The 22,362-nt window shown below is 40.9% G+C and overlaps 1 protein-coding gene across 5 annotated transcripts in view; it reads right to left on the minus strand.

Moving 5' to 3' along the window:
* LOC122558995 (FYVE, RhoGEF and PH domain-containing protein 3-like) overlaps positions 1-22,362 on the minus strand; it is a 222,232-nt gene that overhangs the window by 69,641 nt on the left and 130,229 nt on the right. For all 5 annotated transcript variants that reach the window (XM_043708044.1, XM_043708039.1, XM_043708043.1 and 2 more), the window contains exons 3-4: positions 20,624-20,813; positions 18,843-19,419 (exon numbers count right to left, since the gene is read on the minus strand). In XM_043708044.1, the coding sequence (XP_043563979.1) occupies positions 18,843-19,419; positions 20,624-20,813 (767 nt within the window). The remainder of the gene's footprint in view (positions 1-18,842; positions 19,420-20,623; positions 20,814-22,362) is intronic.

Consider the following 22,362-nt stretch of genomic DNA (forward strand, 5'->3'; position numbering starts at 1 on the left):
GTTTCCAGCATCTGCAGTCCTTGTTTTTACCTAAATAGGTCACTGGCAGCTTTTAAAAGTGATATGGTGATGAAAGCAAAAAGTGGGGATTTTTTTGGGCAGTTTTTTAAAATAATGTTTTAAATTGATATTTCCATGCAATGCCAATGAGCAGATGCTCCCTATTTGCAGCAGGTTTATTGATTGAATTGACCAGCACTAATCTTTATGGTTTAGAGCTGGTCAAGTACTCCTCAGGTTCATAATCAGATTTTACATAAAGACCAGGTTAGTTCTTTCTCCAACCATAGTTTGGAGAACACAGCACCAATAAGCTCTGAACCAATGCAGGATAAAGTTGGAAAGCTGGTCAAAATGGCGTTTCTTTTCGATGGGGTCTTCGAGATGAAGCAAGAAGTAAAAAGATGGAGAAGTTGACAGAGGCAATTCTGGGGAGGAGGGTAAAACAAAGCCAAAATTGGGGAGAGGATTAGGAAGTATAAAGACACGTCTGTTCAGCAAAGTTAGCAAGACTAGTAGAGACATAAATACAAGGATACAATTGTTAAATTTGAGGTTCTGGGGGGATTGTAGTCCATTTAGATCAGTTACAACAGAAGTGAGATGGGAAAGTGAGACTAAATGTAAGTTAGGAATAGATGGGAGACCAGCTAGGGAATCACTGGAATAAATTAAAGCATGTAACTACAGCAACATATTACAAAAACTAAAATAAGTTCTTATGCACAACGAGAATAACCCATTCCAGGCACTTGACATATCTTTTACTAGGGGAGCTAGAGAACATAGTGATGTCTTATCCCTAGACTCCCCCCTCTCCCACATATTCTTGAATAAAGGAGACCAGTAGAAGATACCTCAAACATCTGAACTCGGTTATTCAAACCACTGCATATAGCTTGGCATAGTCGACAAGATGTCCATATGCGGAAGGGCACAAAATAAATAAGCAATTGAGGACGGCAATTAGATGGATTGGAGGTTGGGGAAAAAAAGGAATTCACCTTGAAAAAAGTGTGTAGGCACAATGGCTGAACTGTGTGAGAACGATGAGAGGCATCATGGGTTGAGAGTTGACCAGTGACTGTAGAGGAAAAGAGAAGCCACATGTGATGGCTGCTGAGAATAGTAACATGCCCGGAGTCCACTTTTAGTTGAGGCCAATAACTAAATTTCATGGTGGACAAGAGAATTAAATTCATAGATAAAGATGAAGAATAGGAATTGGACTTCTTGTGGATGCACTGGAGAAGCAAAGGATATGGCACAAATAAGCTTGGAGTCAGGGAAAGGTTTAGACAAATTACCGAGGAAATACTGCAGTGGTCTAGAAAGCTGTGGAAGATAGAAAGTAGGAACATTAGTTTGTGTGGGTGAATCTGTCTGCATTTTGAATTTGATGAAGCTATTGTAGAGATGAAGGGATAAGTGATAGACAGAATGATGCAGAAATATAGGTCAGTGGATTGGGAAAGTGTATGATCATGTCAAGGGAGGTGGGGACAAAGAAAAAGAGGGAGGTGAATAAGCGATGGTTGAAGCAGAGATACAGTGAAACTAAGCGAGACAGAAAGAGGGTGTTAAAGGTACATACTGAGGTTTGCAGTCAGAGTGTGAAATCAAAACAATCTCTTTGCTCTGCTTTGGAGTGAGAGAGAAAGAGCCAAGATGTACAAACAGCCCCTGTAGTATGACGGGTTCTAAGTCCGTATCTACATCATTGCAAAGTATTTGACCCTCTTGTGGTCTGCTTTGTTTATGGTTCTAAAGCAATTTGCTGATTTGTGTCATAATTGACTCCTCTCAATTTTCCATTCCTTACAAGTATGTGTTTTTCTTTTCTGTTTGTATGTGAAAAAATTGACCTTTTTGTTTTAAAAAAAATTTGAAGTAATTATAATGAATTCTACATTGGGTTGGACTGATCTTGGGAGTCAAAAAAAGTGTTGCAACATTTAAAAGTCTGAGGATTGAGGCCAGGCTATTTATTTTCTTTTATTCACTTGTGGGATGTGGGTGTCACTGGCTCGCCAGCATTTATTGCCCATCCCTAGTTGCCTCTTGAGAAAGTTGTGGTGAGCTGCCTTCTTGAACCACTATAGCCCATGTGGTGTAGGTAGACTCACAATGCCCTTAGGGAAGGAATTCTAAGATTTTGGCTCAGTAACAGCAAAGGAGCACTGATATGTTTCTGAGACAGCATGGTGAGTAGCTTGGAGGGTAACTTGCAGATAATAGTGTTCCCATGTATCTGCTGCCGTTGTCCTCCTAGATGAAAGTGGTCATGGGTTTGGAAAGTGCTGCCTAAGGAACTTGGGTAAATTTCTGCAGTGCAGCTTAAAGATGGCATACACTGTTGATACTGAGTGTCAACAGTGGAGGAGGTGGATGCTTGTGGATATGGTGCCAATCAGGTGGGCTATGTCCTGGATGGTATGATGTTTCCTGAGAGTTGCTGGAGCTGCACCTATCTAGATGAGTGGGATATCTCCAACACATTCCTGACTTGTGCCTTCTAGATGGTGGACATGCTTCAGAGAGTCAGAAGATAAGTTACTCACCACAGTATTCCTAATCTCTGACCTGCTCTTGTATCCATTGTACACATGCAATGAATCCAGTTAAGTTTCTGGTCAATGGTAATCCCTAGGGTATTGATATTGGGGTTTTAGTGACGGTAACACTTTCCGTCACTTTACGAATGATCGATAGTAAACTGATGGGCTGGTAAATGGCTGGGGTTTTTCCTGCTTTTTATGTACAAAAATACCTGGACAATTTTCCACATAATCAGGTTGATGCCAGTTTTGTAACCATACTGGCTAGGACTGTGCCACATTCTGGAACACAAGCCTTCAGTCGTATTGCTGGAATATAGGCAGGTTCTATAGCCTTTGCAATATCCAATACAGACAAGATATGGGGAAGAAAATAAGTCAGGAGATAGAGAAAGCATGTAAGAAAGGCAGTATTACAATAAGCTTGGGGGACTTTGATGTGTCGGTGGACTGGGAAAATCAACTGAGTAGCAGATCCAAGAAAAGGAATTTGTGGGATATCTGTGAGATAGCTTTTTGCAGCAGTTTGTGAAAGAGCCGACTAAGGAACAGGCAATTCTGGATTTGGCAGACTTGATTATGGAGCTTAAGGTGGAGGAGCCTCTATGAGTCAGTGACCATAAGATGATAGATTTCATAGAATTTACCCTGCAGTTTAAGTGGGAGAAGTGGAATCTCTTGCATTGTTTTTACATTTGAATAGAGGTAACTACAAAGGCATGAGGGAGGAGCTAACCAGAGATGATTGGAAGGGAAGCTAGCAGGGAAGATGGCAGGAGTTTCTGGGGGCAATCCAGGAGGCACAGTAGAAATTCATCCCAAGGAAGAAGAAACATCCTAAGGGGAGGACAAAGCAACCATGGCTGAGAATTGAAGTCAATAACATAAGAAAACTTACAACGTGGTGAAGATTAGTGGAAAGCCAAACAAGTGGGAAGTCTTTAAAATAAAGGATAGCTAAAAAAGAATAAGGTGGGGTGGTGGGGGGAATGAAATAGGAAAATCAGAGAGTTAGTAATTTTAAACAAGATTGCAAGAGTTCTTTTTAGATATATAAAAGGTAAGATAGAGGCAAGAATGGACTGGACTGCAGGAAAAAGAGTTCGGGAAATTGTAATGGGGAACAAAAAAATGGTGGAGGAACTGAATAGGCACTTTGCATCAGTCTTCACAGTGGAAGATACTAGTAGCACACCAGAACTTCAGAGAATCCAGGGACGGAGTCAGTGTTGTGGCATCAATAAAGAGAAAGTGCTGGGGAAGCTGAAAGGTCTGAAGGTGGATAAATCAATCAGTCCAGATGGACTACACCCCAGTGTTCTGCAGGAGATAGTTAAGAAGATTGTAGTAGTATTGGTGGTGATCTTTCACAAATCACTTGAATCATAGAGGATCCCAGAGAATTGAGAAATGGCTAATGTAAAATGTGTATTTAAGAAGGGAGGAAGGCAGAAAACAGGAAATTATAGGCCATTTCGCCTGACCTCAGTAGTTGGTAAGATTTTAGAGTCCATTCTTAAGGATGAGATTGTAGAGTATTTCTAAGCGTATTGTAAAACAGGGCTGGGTCAGCATGGCTTCATCAAGGGGAGGTCATGCCTGACAAATCTGTTAGAATGTTTTTGTGAAGGTCACAAACAATTTAGACAAAGGAGAGCTAGCGACCATGATCTACTTGGATTTCCAGAAGGCCTTTGACAAGACGCCACACAATAAGCTGCTAAATAGGATTAGAGCCTATGCTGTTATGGATAAGGTACTTGGATAGATACAGCTTGACTAACTGGCAGAAGGAGCAGATTTTCCTGCTCCTCGGATGCTGCCTGACCTGCTATGCTGTCCAGCATGACTCTAATCTAGACTCTGATTTCCAACATCTACAGTCCTCACTTTTGCCTGCCTTACTGGCAGAAGACAGAGTGGGTATAAAGGGGTCTTTTTCAGGATGGCTGTCGGTGACTAGTGGAGGTCCACAGGGTCAGTGTTGGAACCACAACTATCATGTTATACATTAATGATCTGGATAAAGGAACTGAGAGCTAAGTTTGCAGATGATACAAAGATAGGTGGAAGAATAGGTAGTGTTGAGGAAGTGGGGAGGCTGCAGTGGACAGGCTAGGATAGTGGGCCAAGTGGTGGCAGATGGAATACAATGTAGCAAAATGTGAGGTTATGTTCTTTGGTATGAAGAATAGTGGCACATAGACCATTTTCTTAAATGGGGAAAGGCTTTGGAAATCTGAAGCAGAAAGGGACTTGGCAATCCTAGTTCAGGATTCTCTTAAGGTTTATATGCAGGTTCAGTTGGCAGTTAGGAAGGCAAATGCAATGTTCGCATTTATTTCAAGAGGGTGAGAATACAGGGGCAGAGATGTATGGCTAAGTCTACATAAGGCTGAGGCCAGACCCCATTTGAAATATTGCGAGCAGTTTGGGCCCTGTATATACGGGAGGATGTGCTGGTTTTTGGAAGGTGTGGTTTTTGGGGAGGTAGGGTAGAAAGACCCAGAGGAGGTTTACAGGAATGATTCCAGGGATTACAGACTTGTCATATGAGAAGTTCATGAGAACTCTGGATTCGTACTCAATAGAGTTTAGAAGGAAGGATGAGGGAGGGATCTCATTGAACCTTACAGAATAGGCCATGGAGAGTGTGGAGATTGAGAAGATGCTTTCACTAGAAGAGACAAGACCCAAAGGCACAGCCTCAGAGAGGAGGGATGACTATTAAAACGGAAATGATCAGACATTTGTTCAGTTCACTGTGGAGGTCAAGTCATTGCGCCCATTTAAGATATAGATAGGGTCTTGATTAATAAGGGAATCAAGGGTTACAGGGAGATGGCAGGAGAATTGGATTGAGAAATATATCAATGTATAATTGAATTACAGAACAGACTTAAAGGGCTGAATGGTATTATGTTCTTATGCTGTGAAACTCTGGAGGAGGCAGAGATGGATTATCAGCATGGCACTTCTGGTAGAAGTCTGTTGCCAATAGTGCAAAAGACTGAAGGAATGTGCTGGACTCTTCTATCATTGAGGATAGGGATATTTGTGGGGCCTACTCCTCCAGTGAGTTGTTTAGTTATCCACCACCATTCACAGCTGGATGAGGCAAGACTGCAGAGCTTAGATCTGATGCATTGGTTGTGGGATCATTTAGCTCTATCACTTGCTGCTTATTCTGTTTGGCACACAAGTAGTCTTGTTGAGAGCTTCACCAGGTTGACACCTCAATAGGTAGACCTGGCGCTACTCCTGGCATGTCCTCCTGCATTCTCTATTGAACCAGGGTTGATGGCTTAATGGTAACAGTTGAGTTTGGGGATATGCTGGGCCATAAGATTACATTTTGTGCCGGATTATGATTCTGCTGCTGTTGATGGCCTACAGTGCCTCATGGATGCCCAATCTTGAGTTGCCCGTTCTGTTCGAAGTCTGACCCATTTAGCATGGTGATAGTGTCACACAACACAATGGAAACTATTCTTAATGTGAAGGCAGGACTTCATCTCCACAAGGACTGTGCAGTGGTCATTCTTACCAATACTGTCATGGACAGATGCATCTGCAACCAGCAGATTGGCAAGGATGAGGTCAGGCATTCTTTTCCCTCTTGTTGGTGTTTCAACACCTGCCACAAACTCAGTCTGACGGCTGTCCTTTAGGACCTGACCAGCTCAAACCGTAGTGCTGTTGCCAAGAGTAATGGATAATGAAATTCCCACCCCGAGTTCATTTTGCACCTTTGCTTCCTCCAACTATTGTTCAGCATGGAGGAATACAGATTTATTAGTCAAGGGAGGATGGAACACAGTAATCAGCAGGTCACCTTGATCATGTTTAACCTGACGTCATGGGGTGTGAAGTCAATGTTGATGACTCCCAGGGCAACTCCCTCCCTAGTTTATACCACTGTGCCACTATCTGTGCTAGGTCTGTCTTGCTGTTGGGACAGGACATATCCCAGGACAGACTGTAATGTATAATTCTGTGATTTGAAATTTTGGCTATTGCTAGTTGGGATTTAGAAACTAACATTTTCGGCAATTTGAATTCCAGGCAGAAAACAGGACTAGGGAAACTTGGAGACTTGGTAATTAATCCCAAGCCTGCAATTAAGCGACAGAGACTGATAAAAATGCCCAAGACCTGGACATGGGTCATTTGGGAAATGCCTTGACCCTCCAATGTGAGAGCTTTATGTAGCTAAGGGACTACTTAACAATTGTAGGAAATTTGTCGAAGAATACACAGAATTAGTAGCAACCCTGTAGTCAATTGCAAAGTGTGGCACCCCAAAGAAAGCCATATGGCAGGGTGAGGGACATCAAGAGGCTTAAACCGAATCAAAGAAAGCTGTCTTGAAAATCTCTGCATTAAGACTGCCACATCCTAGAAGGGCTAACAAAGAATGTACGTTTACAAAGAAGGAAAGCACTATGCAGTTATACTGACTCAGGAGACCGTGTGCATCCTCCTCCCTCACAGCGGGAGGCATGGCATGCTGTACAGAGCCACTGATTCTAGCTCATACGTGGTGAAGGATTGTGAGCCACTCACAACCAATGGCAAAGTAGTGTTACACACAAAATAAAGTCTCCTATGGTTACTGAATCAGGGATGGATGTGATCAATATCTGACATCAGCAGGGCAGCTTGGGAAGTCACTTTAGTATATCCCAGGATGGTGGTGTGGGATATGGAATGTAATGCAGCAGAAGGAACACTGTTTGGAGAAGAAATAGCCCATGAGTGCCTCAAGCTTACAGAAGAGGATGATGAATGAGGGGATAGAAGAAGACTCCTAGGAGGATAGGATATGAAATTGAATATTGATGGTTCTCTAAAATTTATGATAGAATCCCTAGAACAGAGCATACAGTAGTCATTGGAGAAGATGTGGCATGTAAAATGGGATCTTTACCTGAGAACTACTTGACTGGAGTTAATCAATCTGACATACCCTGATGTTAGTGAAAGGCAAAGGGTGAACATGCATATAGCTAGTCTCAATTCTGGTCTCCTTCCTATCGGAAAGATGGTGTGAAACTTGAAAGGGTTCAGAAAAGATTTACAAGGATGTTGCCGGGGTTGGAGGATCTGAGCTACAGGGAGAGGCTGAACAGACTGGGGCTGTTTTCCCTGGAGCGTCGGAGGCAATTGCAACATTTAAGAGGCATTTGGATGGGTATATGAATAGGATGCGTTTGGAGGGATATGGGCCGGGTGCTGGCAGGTGGGACTAGATTGGGTTGGGATATCTGGTCGGCATGGATGGGTTGGACCGAAGGGTCTATTTCCATGCTGTATGACTCTATGACAAAATCTTTGGGACAGTACATGACTACCTGATAGCATGGAGTAGGAGAAGGTATGGCATTTTGAGTGGACCTCGGGTGAAGCATGAGGAAATACTTTGTCAGTTGATCGAGGCCACCAAGGGACCTTTTATCAGAGCCATGATTAAGATCCAAGATCTACAGGAGGGTAGAAACTACACAAAGCAGATTATTGTGTGAAAATGCCAGTACAGGAGGAACTAGAATATGAAAGAAAGTCATTTTGAATAAGGGGATGGTAAAAGTGTCTGCATCAGAAATATTGAACTGAATAGACAGAGCAGAACATGAGGAGTGGGAACAGGACGGGGTGATTAAGGGAACATAAGGGATCTGACACAAGGAAGAACCAGTAGTTGCCCTAATGGTAACCAACCAGGGCCTATTGGGAATATGATATGGACATCCCAGGATTAACATCACTCTAGATTTGGCAAACAGGTATTGATGGTAGACAGGTGAGATGTGCTGAAACATTGTCAATAATGCCTGCCATGAGCCCAAGTTAACCCAGGAATGGCAGGGAAGGTGTGAATGGGGATGTTTATGACAACAACACAGAACAGATTCAGACGGGGTTGGAGGTAATAGGAAGGAAGGTGAAGAGTTTCAGAGATTCCAGCAATTCTACTTTACCAGCACCAAGCGCAAGAACAAACATGACTTGTCAAGAAAACAAAATTTTAATCCAGAAAATGCCCTATGACTTCATTGAAAATCATATTTAAAGTACTGCAGTGAAAGAATAGAGTGGCTGAGTGAAGAATGGGCCTGGCAATGTCATTCTCTAATCTACCATACCTAGAAATAAAGTAATGCATGAGATGATGTGTACTGTCTGCAAATTAATATAGAAAAGGGAATTTAGTTTCTTTGTGCCAATCAATTTCCTGCATGACAGTCCAGAAGTCAAATAGTCTCTATCAGATATAACTCTCAGTTCCGAATCATGACTAACTCAGCATTTTCTTTCTGCAGACTCAAAAGCACCGATTTTGAATTTGTTTGATTTATGTTGCAGAACAACGCTACCATAGCCCCAATGTTCATACCTGTGTGTAACTGAATCTGGAGACAAGGTGGTTACTTGTTCAATTCACAGTTTTCACTGCATTAGGTAGGTCCCAGTAACTTCCTAATCAAAGTTATGAAGAAGGTGATCATTCAAAGTGCATACAATGGTTGTATATACACATATGTCACCTCTCCCCAATAACTGTTTCTTTTTTAATTTTATTGTTCATTCTTGCACCTCCAGAGCAGGTGGGTCATGAACCAGGTCCTCCTTGCCAAAGATAGGACCCCTACCATTGGACCACAAGACCCTTAGTGGCAGCTGTATAGCTGTTCACACATGCTATGACACACCTCTGGAGCATATAGAACTTGAACTCTGGCTCAGAAGTAGGGACACTACCACAGCCACAAGAGCTACTCGTATGTCAAGTATTTTGTTTTTAGTATTCAACCAATTCAGCGATCTCATAGCTCTGGAGTGGCAGGAATTTGATCCAGGGTCAGAGGTAGAGATACTGCAACTGCACATAAACAATGCTAAAAGTCTGGCATGAATGACAGCAACATCAATCAGCAATGATGATTGTATCTGCAATTGGTGTCATTAGCACCACATTAACTCTGAGATAACCACCAACCAAATGTCAGATGTAGATATTTTCGACTCAACCTGCTTAGAGGAGATGACACAACCCTGGAGCAGGGTGGAACATGAACCTGGACCTCCTTTCTCAGAGATAAGGAAATTGCCACTACATCATAAGAGCCCCACATATGTCAAGTATATGCATTTTGGAAGGTCTAATGCAGGAGGGAAGTATACAGTAAATGGCAAAACCCTTAGTAGGATTAACAGAGGGATCTAGGTGTACAGATCTACAGCTCCATGGAAACAGCATCACAAGTGGCTGAGGTGGTCAAGAAGGCATACAGCAAGCTTGCCTTCAGTCAGGGCAGAGTACAAAAATTGGCAAGTCACATTGCAGCTGTACAGAATTTTAATTAGGCCACATTTAGTATTTTGTGTACATTTCTGGTTTCCACACTACCAGAAGCATGTGGAGGCTTTGGAGAGGGTACAGAAATGGTTTACCAAGATGTTGCCTAGTTTGGAAGGCTTTGCTATGACAACAGATTAGACACACTTGGTTTGTTTTCCTTTGAATGTTGGGGGCTGAGATGCGACCTGGAGAAGTTTATAAAATTATTAAAGGCATGGACAGAATGGATAGTTGGAGTCTTTTTCCCAGGGTAGAAATTACAATTATTAGGAGGCATAAGATTAAGGTTAAAAAGGAGGAAAGTTTAAAGGAGATGAGAGAGATAAGTTTTTTTTTAAAAAAACACAGAGTGGTAAATGCCTGGAATGCACAGCCACAGGTGGTGGTAAAAACAGATAAAATAGCAATGTTTAAGAGGGATCTGGACAGATACATGAATAAGCAGGGAGGAGACAGATGTGGACCACATGGAGGCAAAGGTTTTTTTTTAAGTTTAGAAAGGCATCATGTGGCAGGCTTGATAAACCAAAGGAGAAAGTGAGGACTGCAGATCTGGAGATCAGAGCTGAAAATGTGTTGCAGGAAAAGTGCAGCAGGTCAGGCAGCATCCAAGGAGCAGGTGTTGCTCCTTGATAAACCAAAGGTCTTGTTCCTGTAATATGTTTCAGTGTTCTTTCATTCTTCTTTTTCTAAATTCTGAAGTGGTTAACTGTGCTTAATGTCTACCTCCACCTAATTAACCAGGATTAATTTTAGCCTCCTCTAAATGCCTCCATAGCTCTAAGAAGCAGGTGGGCACCAGAGGGTGAGGTGCCATATTTCCCACTCCACCTCCATTTTAATTTAACTCCCTCCCTCACTTTCTTTCACTTTTGTTGTGGTTACACTGCCTCTGATGTGCCTGTAAATGTTGCCCTTAATTAGAAAGCTGGGTGATTTGATTGTGGGGTTGGTAGAAAAAAAAACACATGGGCTTCCATAGGGCTCTTGTCGTGCAGTGCTATTATTCCTACCTCTGATCCAGGAAACCCAGGTTCAAGTCCCACTTGTTCCAGAGGTGTGTAATAACATCTCTGAATAGGTTGATTAGAAAAATATCTTTTGGACTCCCATACATAGGAATAGACTGTAACCCAGTTCCAGATTTGGGAAGTGCATATTTGGAATGTATTTCTCTGTGATTAGTTCTTATTTAATCCTTTACTGGACTATCTGGAGAGTAACAAAACTTTCAAGTCACATTTGTCTCAATTCAAAGAAGCATAATCTGACAAAAAATCATTAACACAGAGCGATAAGTAGTATGAAGACATATGATTAAAAGCTTTGTCAATGAGTTAGATTTTGGAAGGAACTTCTAAAGTTGTAAAGGAAGAATTGGAAAAACAATTTTGTAGGTCTGATGAAATCCATTTCCTGCTGTATACAATTGTACTTAGAAAGCCAGTGACCTGCAAATTGTAACATTCAGAGCACATTCCCAAGACTTGGTAGGTGGTTAAACTCAATTCTATGCAGCAATAGCGCAGGGACGTAAAGCAATATTTTCAATAGGCCAGTCAGTTCAAAGATTACAAATGATTTGGAGAAAGAGAAATAGATTGCCTTTGTGATTAAAAAAAAAATTGCATTTGAAATTCAGGAACAAATAGGACTACAAAGTATCACAGAGTCTGGTCCAATCTAGGACAGAGACCAGTGAAGGGGACTGATGAGGAAAGAGTCTGTCAGGTGTCAAAGACAATATCTTCAATGTCTCCAATATTTAAGCCAAAGAAGATAGCTGAGACTGCGATTGGTAGATGGAGGGAATGGTGATAGCTCGGAGAGGAGGGTGATGTGGATATGTGGGAAGGAAGATGGACAGGTAGGACAGATCATGAGGGCGGAGCCGAGTTGGAAGACTGGAACTAGGATAAGATGGGGGGAGGGGAAATGAGGAAACTGGTGAAATCCAGATTGATGTCTTGTGGTTTAAGAGGCCCCAGACAGAAGATGAGGTATTCTTCCTCCAGGTGTCGGGTGGTAAGGTGTGGTGATGAAGGATGCCCAGGATCTGCATGCCCTTGGTGGAGTGGGAGGGGGATTTGAAGTGTTTGGCCACAGGGCAGTGGAGTTGGTTGGTATGGGTGTCCCAGAGATGTTCTCAGAAACGTTCTGCAAGCAGGCGTCCTGTCTCCCCAATGCAGAGGAGACCGCATCGGGAGCAAGGGATACAGTAAATGACGTGAAGTGCAGGTAAAATTCTGATGGATGTGGAAGGCTCCTTTGCGGCCTTATCACTAGTCTCCTACCCAACTGAGGTCTGGGTCTGAATGCTTACCCAGTGCAGCTAGAAAACATCAATCAGATCTGGCTGCTAAACTCAGTCCCTATTAAAAAAAACTCTACCCAAAGAAAAAAATCCATTCCACCAATTCTGAACCAATATCCAGTCCTTCTCTTTTGAATAACGCAGCTAATAACACTGAGGCAACTAAATATGATTTAAAAATTAGGAAGGAATGAGAAACGGTTACTTTGGGCATTCTAGTGCCAATGGCTCAAGAACAGGATAAAGAATCATGACAAAAGATATTCTTTGATTTAAAAGCTAGATGAAGGCACTTCCACTCACTAGGTCAAAGACAAGGAAGCACTGGAAAAAAAATGGTGCATTCACTGTGTCAAAAGCTGTAGACATGTCAAGAAAGACGAGGTGAAATAATATACCAAGGCTGCAGTTATATTGTATATTATTTGCAGCTTTGCTTTGTGTTATGGTGAGATAGAGTCATCAAGATACTCAACAGGGAAACAGACCCTTTGGTCCAACTCATCCATGCTAACCAGATATCCTAAACAAATCTCGTCCCATTTGCCAGCATTTGGCCGATATCCCTCCAAACCCTTCCTATTCGTATACCCATCTGATGCCTTTTAAATGCTGTAAATTTACCCGCCTCAAAAATTTCTTCTGGCAGCTCATATCATACACGCATCATTTTCGCATGGAAAAGATGCCCCTTAGGTTCCTTTTAGATCTTTCCCCTCTCACCTTGAGCCTACGCCCTCTAGTTCTAGACTCCCCTACCCCAGGGAAAAGACCTATTTACTCTATCCATGCCCCTCATGATTTCATGTTTGGAGTTTCATGCATATAGTTGTGGGAAAGATGGGCATGAACCAGAGAGGTAATATGTTCAAGAATTTTGAAGTTGAAGGCAAATTAGAGATAGGTCATAGTTAGAAAACTTTCCGATCATTGCTGTATTCATTCTGAGGTGAAGTACTCAAAACATATTCTTTCTCGTCAGAGTGACTAGCAGTGCAATACAACTTGCAATGAAACTTCCTTGAGATGAAGTCCAATATCATTTCAGTCTTGGGTTTTGTTCTCTACCCAAGAACTAGATTCTGATGATTTATGTTCAACCAGACACCCTTCCCCTTTCCTAAAGCACTTATTATTTTGATTATGCGGTCATCTATTCCCCAATGATACTTAGAGTCATAGAGATGTACAGCATGGAAGCAGACCCTTCGGTCCAACCCGTTCATGCCGACCAGATATCCCAACCCAATCTCGTCCACCTGTCAGCACCTGGCCCATATCCCTCCAAACCCTTCCTATTCATATACCCATCCAAATGCCCCTTAAATGTTGCAATTGTACCCGCCTCCACCACATCCTCTGGCAGCTCATTCCATACACGTACCACCCTCTGCATGAAAAACTTCTGAAGTTCTCTGCTTCAGCTTTATTGCATTAAGATGAAAAACTTCTGAAGTTCTCTGCTTCAGCTTTATTGCATTAAGCAGTATTCACTGTTCTTTTCCCAATTTGCTTATTCATTGCTCTTTTGCAATTTTCTGCTCAGTTCTGCAACTGTCTGCCTCCTCCATTAATAGATTGGTATCAGTTTAAAGTTGATCACTTTTCTCTCCATTGTATTCAAAAAGCTTCCAAGTTGTGTGTTTTGGAAGAGATGCCAGGTAGACTCAAAAGCAGCTTATTTATATATAATCAAGCAAAGCATGGGTCCAAACACCAGACTCTGGGGACCACATTGTAAATATAGCTCCAGTCATGAAAAATAACTGTGAACCAATAGTCCCTGTTTCCTGTCACTCGGGGACAGTACTTCCACTGTAAGTTCACTTCATGGGCTGAGGTTTTAACTGGCCTCTCAATGTCTTTTTAAAGTCTATGTACACCAGATCAACTGCATTGCCTTATCAAAACCACGCTTACCATCTCTATTACTCTACATGAGTCCAAATGCTAGTTGATTTTGTCTGAAATTATTGCTTCTTAAATCTTTCCCATTACACAGATTAAACTGATTGGACAGGCCTAATCCTTATATCCTTTTTTTTTTTACAAAAGGACATGACATTTGCAATTTTCTAGTTCTGTGTCACCATCCCTTGTGTGTCTAAGGAGAATTTGAAGATTATGGTCTTCACAACTTTCACCCATTCTTCCCTAATTATCCTTAGGTGGAACTCATCCAGTCTCTAAGATTATCAACTTTAAACAGAGCAACTCATCCAATTTATCTTCCATCAACTTTTAGCTGATCTCTAGTCTCAACTATATCTATCATAGTTGGATAGCAGGTTCTTCCATGTACCATTTAATACTTAAGTCCATTGACCCTGCTTTTACCACACTTTGCTATTTATATCCTGAAAAAAGACTTCTGTATTCCCTCTTATATTGGCTGACAGTCTTGTTGTTAGTGTTTTTGGTTTGTAACTTCCCCTCTGAACATTCCGCAATTAGTCTCAGATTAAATGTGGACAAAAGAGCTGAATTGCAAGGGTGAGTCAAGGATGACTGCCTTGACATCAAAGCCGCATTTGACCAAATGTGGCTTCAAGGAACCTCAGCAAAACTGAAGTAAATGAGAATCAGGGGGAAAATATTCTGCTGTTGGAGTCATACCTGGCATAAAGAAAGATGGTCCTGGTTGTTGGAGGTCAGTCATCTCAGCTCCAGGATATCGCTGCAGGAGTTCCTGAGGATAGTGACCTAAATCCAACTAGCTTCCAATGCTTCACCAACGACATAAGATTAGAAGTGTTTGCCGATGATTGCATAATGTTCAGCACCATTTGCAATTCCTCAGATAATGAGGCATTCCAAGATCAAATGCAAACATCCAGGCTTGGGTTGACAAGTGACAAGAAACAATGGCACCACTTAAATGCTCAACAATCACCATCACCAAGGAGAGGATCTAATTATCAGCACTTGAGATCCAATAATGTTACCATCAAAGATTCTCCAACTATCAATATTCTGGGTGTTACCATTGATGAAAAACTGAATTGGAGTATCGATATAAATAAATTGGCTACAAGAGCAGGTCAGATTCTAGGGGTCCTGCAGTGAGTAACTCACTTCTTCACTCCCCAAAGCCTGTCCATTACCTACAAGGCACAAGTCAGGAGTGTGATAGAATACTCCCCACTTGCCTGGATGAGTGCAGCTCCAACAACACTCAAGAAGCTTGACATCATCCAGGCCAAACTAGCCCACTTGATCAGCACCACATCCACACGCTCCACTACTGACACAGCAGCAAGCTGTACCATCTACAAGGTGCACTGCAGAAATTCACTGAAGTTCCTTAAACAACAGCATCAAAACACATTCACTTCCACTTTCACCTAGGAGAAGGGCAGCAGATAGTGGCATTACCATGTATCTGCAAGTTCCCCTCCAAGCCACTCACCATCCTGACTTGGAAATGTATTGCCATTCCTTCAGTTTTGTTTGGTCATAATCCTGGAATTCCCTCTTAAGGGCATGGTGGGTCAACCTACAGCAGGTGAATTGCAGTGGTTCAAGAAGGCAGCTCACCACTACCTTTTCAACAGTAACTAGAAATGGGCAATAAATGCAGGACCAGTCAGTCAGTGACACCCACGAATGAATGAATTTTAAAAAGGTGTGGTTCTCTTCCAGACGTCCTGATGAAAAGTCAATGACTGAAAAATGAGCTTTATTTCTTTTGCACCATTCACTGCCTGTCTCACGGAGTATTTCTGGCATTTTATTTTCTTTCAGATTCCCAACATTTGCAATATTTGCTTTACTCACTTCCTGGGTTGGATTTTGTTGGGTTAACAGGCCATTTAGGTGTAGGTCTCAGCTATTTGCAAGTGGCTGGATTTTATGTTGCAAGTGTAGTTAGGTTTCATATCTGTAAGATATGACCATTCCCTAAGAGTTGCCATCTTTTTGCAGCAGTAATGGGTGCTGCCCTTAAAGCAAGAGAAAATGGGGCTGTGGTTCAGTGGGACAAATTGGTAGGCACAGTAAGAATGAGGGTAGGAAGGTTTTATCTGTGAAAGAAAGTACTTCTGCTCCTGCGCTACAGATTGAACAATAAGGGTGGATAGGTGCCCTCTACTTCCTCCATCCTATGGAGAGACATCTCACATTGCCAAGGGCTCACCCAATGCTGATAAAATGCCAGCTGCCATATGAAGAGGCCGTTGATTGGCTGCTTAGGTGGCAACTAGCTTTTAAGCAACAGGATCTCCAGGTTTCCTGGCATGGGCAAACCCTGTACCTACCCTCACAATGTTTTGGATACCTCCTCTTCTGTCCCTAACACATGCAGTGCTTGAAAAGGTTTTGGTCTCCCTACTTATGGAAGGTCATAGTCATCCAAGGTGTGCAATGAAGGTTCACCAGAAACCTCCTGGGATTAAAGGACTGTTGTACGAGCAAAGTTTGACTAAATGTATATTCGGAGTTTAGATGAGTGACAAGTGATCTCATTTAAAGATAAAATCCTTCAAGTATTTGTCACGTGCTAAGAAAATATTTCCTCAACTCGGAATTAAAACAAGGAATCACAGTCTCAAACTAACTGCCAATTGATGTGGAGGTGCCAGTGTTGGAGTGGGAGAGACAAGGTCAGAAGTCACATGACATGAGGTTATGGTCCAATAGGTTTACTTGAAATCACAAGCTTTCAGAACGCTGCTCCTTCATCACGTACACTTCCTGATAAATGGGTAACGCTCTGAAAGCTTGTGATTTCAAATAAACCTGTTGGACTATAACCCAGTGTTGTGTGACTCACGAACTCTAAATAAGTGGTCAGCCATTAAGAACTGAGACGTGAAAAAAATTTTTCACCTAAAGGATCTTAGGTCTCTGAGACTCCTCCCCTAAAAAGCTAGATGTACAGTCATTAAGTGGATTCAAGACAAAGGGAACAAGGGAATTAAAGAACTGGGATAGTGTGGGCTGGAGGAGTTAAGGTCAATCAGCCATAATCTTCTTCAGTGACATTAGTGGCTTTAAGGGCCAATAGACAACTCCAGTTCTCTGGTGATGGATTCCCACTATTTGATTGGAAACCTGCATTGTTGAATAATTACGTACAATCTTCTAATTGACAATCTGTGAACATAACCCTAATCTGATGAGCTGTGGAAGGTTCTAACCAATGCAATTCAAATTTTCTCATCTATTTATTTTAATATTCTTAAGTAGAAAGTGACGGGCCCTGGAGGTCTATTGAATTTGACCTCCATTGTGTCAGTCACAATAATTTATTTTGGAACTATCTGAATATCTGTAAGCGTCTCCTCTTCATTGATGTTTATACATTCACATATATGTGGTATTCTCTCCCACTTCTCCATTATAATTGCAGAAACACTAAACATACCCATTAAACATACCCATGATATCCACAGACTTGACTAATATCTTCTAAAAAGTGGTTGCAATAGACATATGCATTTATTTAGCAATCTTTTTGATCCAGACATGCTAAGGGTAATACACAGCAAATATTCATGACAAAATTCCAGGTTTACCATACACACTTAGTCCTTGTTATTTTTGGTCTCTTCATTGGTTTCTACTATCTTTCTGCTCCTTTTCCTCATCACTATTTCTTAATCCTGGATGATGTTATATTTCACATTCAATATTAGTCACATTCATTTATTCCATTTAGGCTTTCAGCTGTTATACATTTATAAGTTGGTCTCATGTACACCACTGTTGCATCTCAGTAAGCAGGTGATGGGATTACTGTTGGATGGAGCATGTCATACTCGGAAGGTCCCAGCATTAGGATCATTTGTGGTCTGTCCCAGGAGTGATTAGCTTCTGCAACACTTGTTTCTCAAGATTCAGAAGAGTAATACGATAGGAAATAAAGTTGAGAAAGAGGTTGGAGGAAAACTGATTGATAAGGCTACATTTTCTCACCAGGCTATTGGCAAACTCCGTTATTCCTCATCTTCAAGGTAACAATTATGCTTATACACAAAGCAAACTATTGCAGGCGTACTAAGTAATCAATTCCATGAAGTTACTGAGAAAATTTGCTGTATTAGCTTCTCTTTGATCACTGTAGGAAAACTATCCCTAATGATACTTTATTGACTTCAAGTAGTGTTTCTTACAGAAGTTTATTGTGATTGCATACCAAGTTCATAAAAGAGAAAGAAGTTCAAATATTACACTGCAAACTGTATTGCCCATGAAATTCATGGGATAAGGGCATCATTGACTAGGCCAGCATTTATTGCCCATCCGAGAGGGCAGGTAAGAGTCAACCACATTACTGTGGGTCTGGAGTCACATGTAGGCTAGACCAGGTGAGAATGGCAGTTTCCCTAAAAGACTGGGAACTGATGAGTTTTCCCCAACAGTGACAAATGACTCTTAAATCATCGATAGATTCTTAATTCCAGAATTTTACTGAATGCAAATTCCACCATCTGCCAGGGTTGGATTTGAACCCAGGTCCTCAGAGCATGACCCCCTGGATCTCTAGATTAATAGTCCAGCGATAATACCACTCAGCCATTGCCTCCCCGTTATACCAATTAATGTGACTTTGTTCAGCTGCTTTTGGTGCCCACATTTGATAAAATCTCTGAAAATAACAGCTTACCTTGATTGTTTCTGACTGTTCAATTTTGGACACTTCTGTTGGTTCATTTTCTTCACTGCTGACTTCATCCATATCACTATCATCATCTTCCTGAGTGGAATCTCTCTTTTGTTGTAATTCAGAATCATCATCAGGCTTGATCTCGGAATCATTTCCATTCTCCAAAGGACTGACATTCTTTGTCTCCTCTATGCCTTCTTCATTAGGAAAAACTTCACCTTCCCCACTACATGAAGGACTGTCAATGCCACTGTCTCTGTTGGGTATTTTGCCATTTGCACTGTGCTCCAGAGTCGACTCACTAGTTTCAGCTGCAGCTGTTGCCTCTGGAGTCCTGGCTATGCTTGTACAGTCATTGTCTTTTACACTGTCTGTCATTGTAGCATTGCCCTCATTGGAGTGTTCCATCCCAATTTCTGTTACATTAGATTCAGTTTTGTCTGTTGTGCTCTCAGTTGAATATCCTGCGGGTTCCAATTCACTGTCAGATGCTGCACACTCAGAGGAATCCTGTGATTGCTCCATTTTCAGGGATAAAATCAGCTGATTTCTTTTGGTGAACTCTGGACTTAGCTGCCTGCAGGAACACATTGACATTTCACGTAGATACAAGTAATTTAAACAAATGCCATTAAACCCAACACAAAGGCAAAAAGTACTAAATACTGAAGATCTGAAATACAAATAGTAAGTGGAAATACTCGGCAGACCAGTCAGCCACGAGGGGAAGATTTTCTATTCATAGGAACACACTTTAAAAGACTTACACTGCAGAAGGAAACCAATTCAGCCCTTCATGTCTAAGCCAGTTTATATTTCCATTAAATTTAACAAATGTATCAGTTTTGAATTTTTGTAAACAATACATCCATCAAAAATGTCTGCATTCATGATTTACAAGAGGTAAAAAGTATGTAGAAAAAACAATATCTTTTCCAGCAATTAAGCAGTAATGTTTAGCATTATTGGCATATCTGGCGAACACCAAGCTTCTGAGGACTTTACTAATTTCAATATTGTCCATGGATTTAGAGAATAGATAAATCCGTGGGGCAGATTTCTATACATCATTCATAGGAACCAGAGGTTGGACGCAGCCATTTTAACCAACTGACAAATTTTGATTGATCCAGTTATATTAGGGCATGAGACAATCAAAAATTAAGTGTCAAATCAGTGTTCTGTTTCCTGGATTTGTTACGCCTTTAAAAATGCAAATGTTTAATAACACACAAAGGTTGAGTGCATCAGATAGAAGGAAATAATGTTATTACTTGAGGCCCAAAGATGTTATACAGAAGAACCATTTCAAGAACTCTCAGTTATATAGCTATACTGGACAATGAAAAACTCAAATTCAGCCCTGTGCGTGGCCGAAAGCTGATTCAGTGTAAGGACAAATGCTTTCTTTGCACAATAGACCGTGCAAGTTCACAACTTGGTTTATGAACATAAAGAAAAATAGATTTCTAAAAACAGTTAAAGTCAATATTTTAGGAAATTACTTGAAGATTGCCAATTTTTCATTAAAACAGGCAACAAATTTACAAAGGTTGCTATTTTCAATCTTCAGAAAATTCTTTTAAATTATTTCTAATGTACTGATAGTTGATTTACAAGATGTAACTTAGGTATTTTGTGAAGAGCTTAAAGAACACAGCACTAATGGTGACAGCTACTGCAATAAAGTAACAAAAAATGCACAAGCTCAGAACATGATACAAGAGCACTCAACAATTTTTTTAAAAACTCAGCAAGATAGCATTTTTAATTAGGCTTACCTGACACTTTCAAATTTCTCAATAAGTGAGGAGACACAAGACAACACCAGTGTTTCTTTGCTCACAGCCTCTGAACAGGAGCTCTTGGTTAGCTTAGGGTCAGCTGGCAAAGGCCTTGATGGAGCTGGAGGAATCAGCTGAAATGGTGCTTCTTGACACAAGGCTTGAAGATAGACAGGCTTAGGAGGTACTAATGTAAAAATTATGGAGAATTATTGAGTAACGTTATTCTTTATATTTCAACCGGTGTCTTCAAAAATCATTTCTTGTCAACAGCAGACCGGCAAGTTTCATTTATCACTTTTCAGATTTCTGCTTTGTTCTAGAAGATCCCATTACACTCTCTGAAAGCAACAATCTATAGGATTCTAACTATATGTATGGTGAAACATTCCTTTACTATATTCCATTTTTAACCTGTCATTTAAAGACATCGTAGGACATCAAATATTTGAACGTTGGACTTGCGCTTCCTTGTTGCTAGAACAGGAAGTGCTGAAAATGAGTTAAAAAAAAGTGTGGTTTTTTTATAACCGTAAGTAAAGGTATTGCAGTACCTAAGGCAAAAATAAAGTAAAACAATTGATTTGAATTGAATAGTTATATTCATGGCAGTGGAAGAAAGCATCAGTGATGTTTCATGCATTAATAGATTATTATAGTGTTTTTGCACTCTGTCTAGTTTTGCATTAGAGTAACTAATGTACTGCATTCATGTCTTTCTATGGGTATATTCAGCTTCTCCACAGCTTCCTTCCTCTTTCTTGGTCTGGTAGATCTTCTCAAAGACAAAATACTGAACTCAAAATTAACAGTTTTGTTCACATCCAATTAAATACTGGGCCATCTGTAAGAATGGCAAAAAGAAAAGCAAACATCAGCTGAACTATTTAGCTATTTAATGTTGATTATATATATTTACACATGAACAGTATGAAAATCTTTACGTAAGCAGTAACCATAGTAATATTTAAATTTGAGGCAGTGTTAAAATTGGGCTCTGACAAGATGAAGGTAATTGTATCTTAAAGCAGTATCACGCAAAGTTTATGAATTTAATTTAAATAAATCAGAAGCTATACAGCATCCCTGCCTCCATTCCTGATGAAGGGCCTTTGCCCGAAAGGTTGATTTTTCTCAGATGCTGCCTGACCTGCTGTGCTTTTCCAGCACCACTCTAATCTAAACTCTGGTTTCCAGCATCTGCAATCCTCACTTTTGCCAAATCAGAAGCCATGTCAGCTGCCATTAAGAAGCAAACTTAAAAATTACTTTCAGAATTGTACATTTTGATGACTTCACTGTCCAATTTCAAAACTTCAACTAGCATTTTATTTAAAAATCATACTTGGTGAACCAGACATTCAATGGTGATCAACAAATAAACCAATAAAAAAAATTCAAAAATGGTATTACACGGAAGGGGAAGGGGCAATGGAGAGAGAGTGCTAGAAACAAGAGGAGACACTATTAAATGAGAGAACAATGGATGACTGCTGATTTATTCCTCCAGCTAAATACAATGTATTGGAAATTAATGTATAATGTGGTTACATTTGGGTCCATTGAAAGTTTTTAAAGCTTCTAAGCCAATCTATGTTATAGGAGTGTTGATCAATATCAATATATAATTAGACAAGTCTCAATTCTTCAAATATAACCCAACTCTGGCCCACCCCTAGTGGGCGGCACGGTGGCACAGTGGTTAGCACTGCTGCCTCACAGCGCCAGAGACCCGG

This window comes from Chiloscyllium plagiosum, chromosome 18 (assembly GCF_004010195.1).
Source record: "Chiloscyllium plagiosum isolate BGI_BamShark_2017 chromosome 18, ASM401019v2, whole genome shotgun sequence".
NCBI lineage: Eukaryota > Metazoa > Chordata > Chondrichthyes > Orectolobiformes > Hemiscylliidae > Chiloscyllium > Chiloscyllium plagiosum.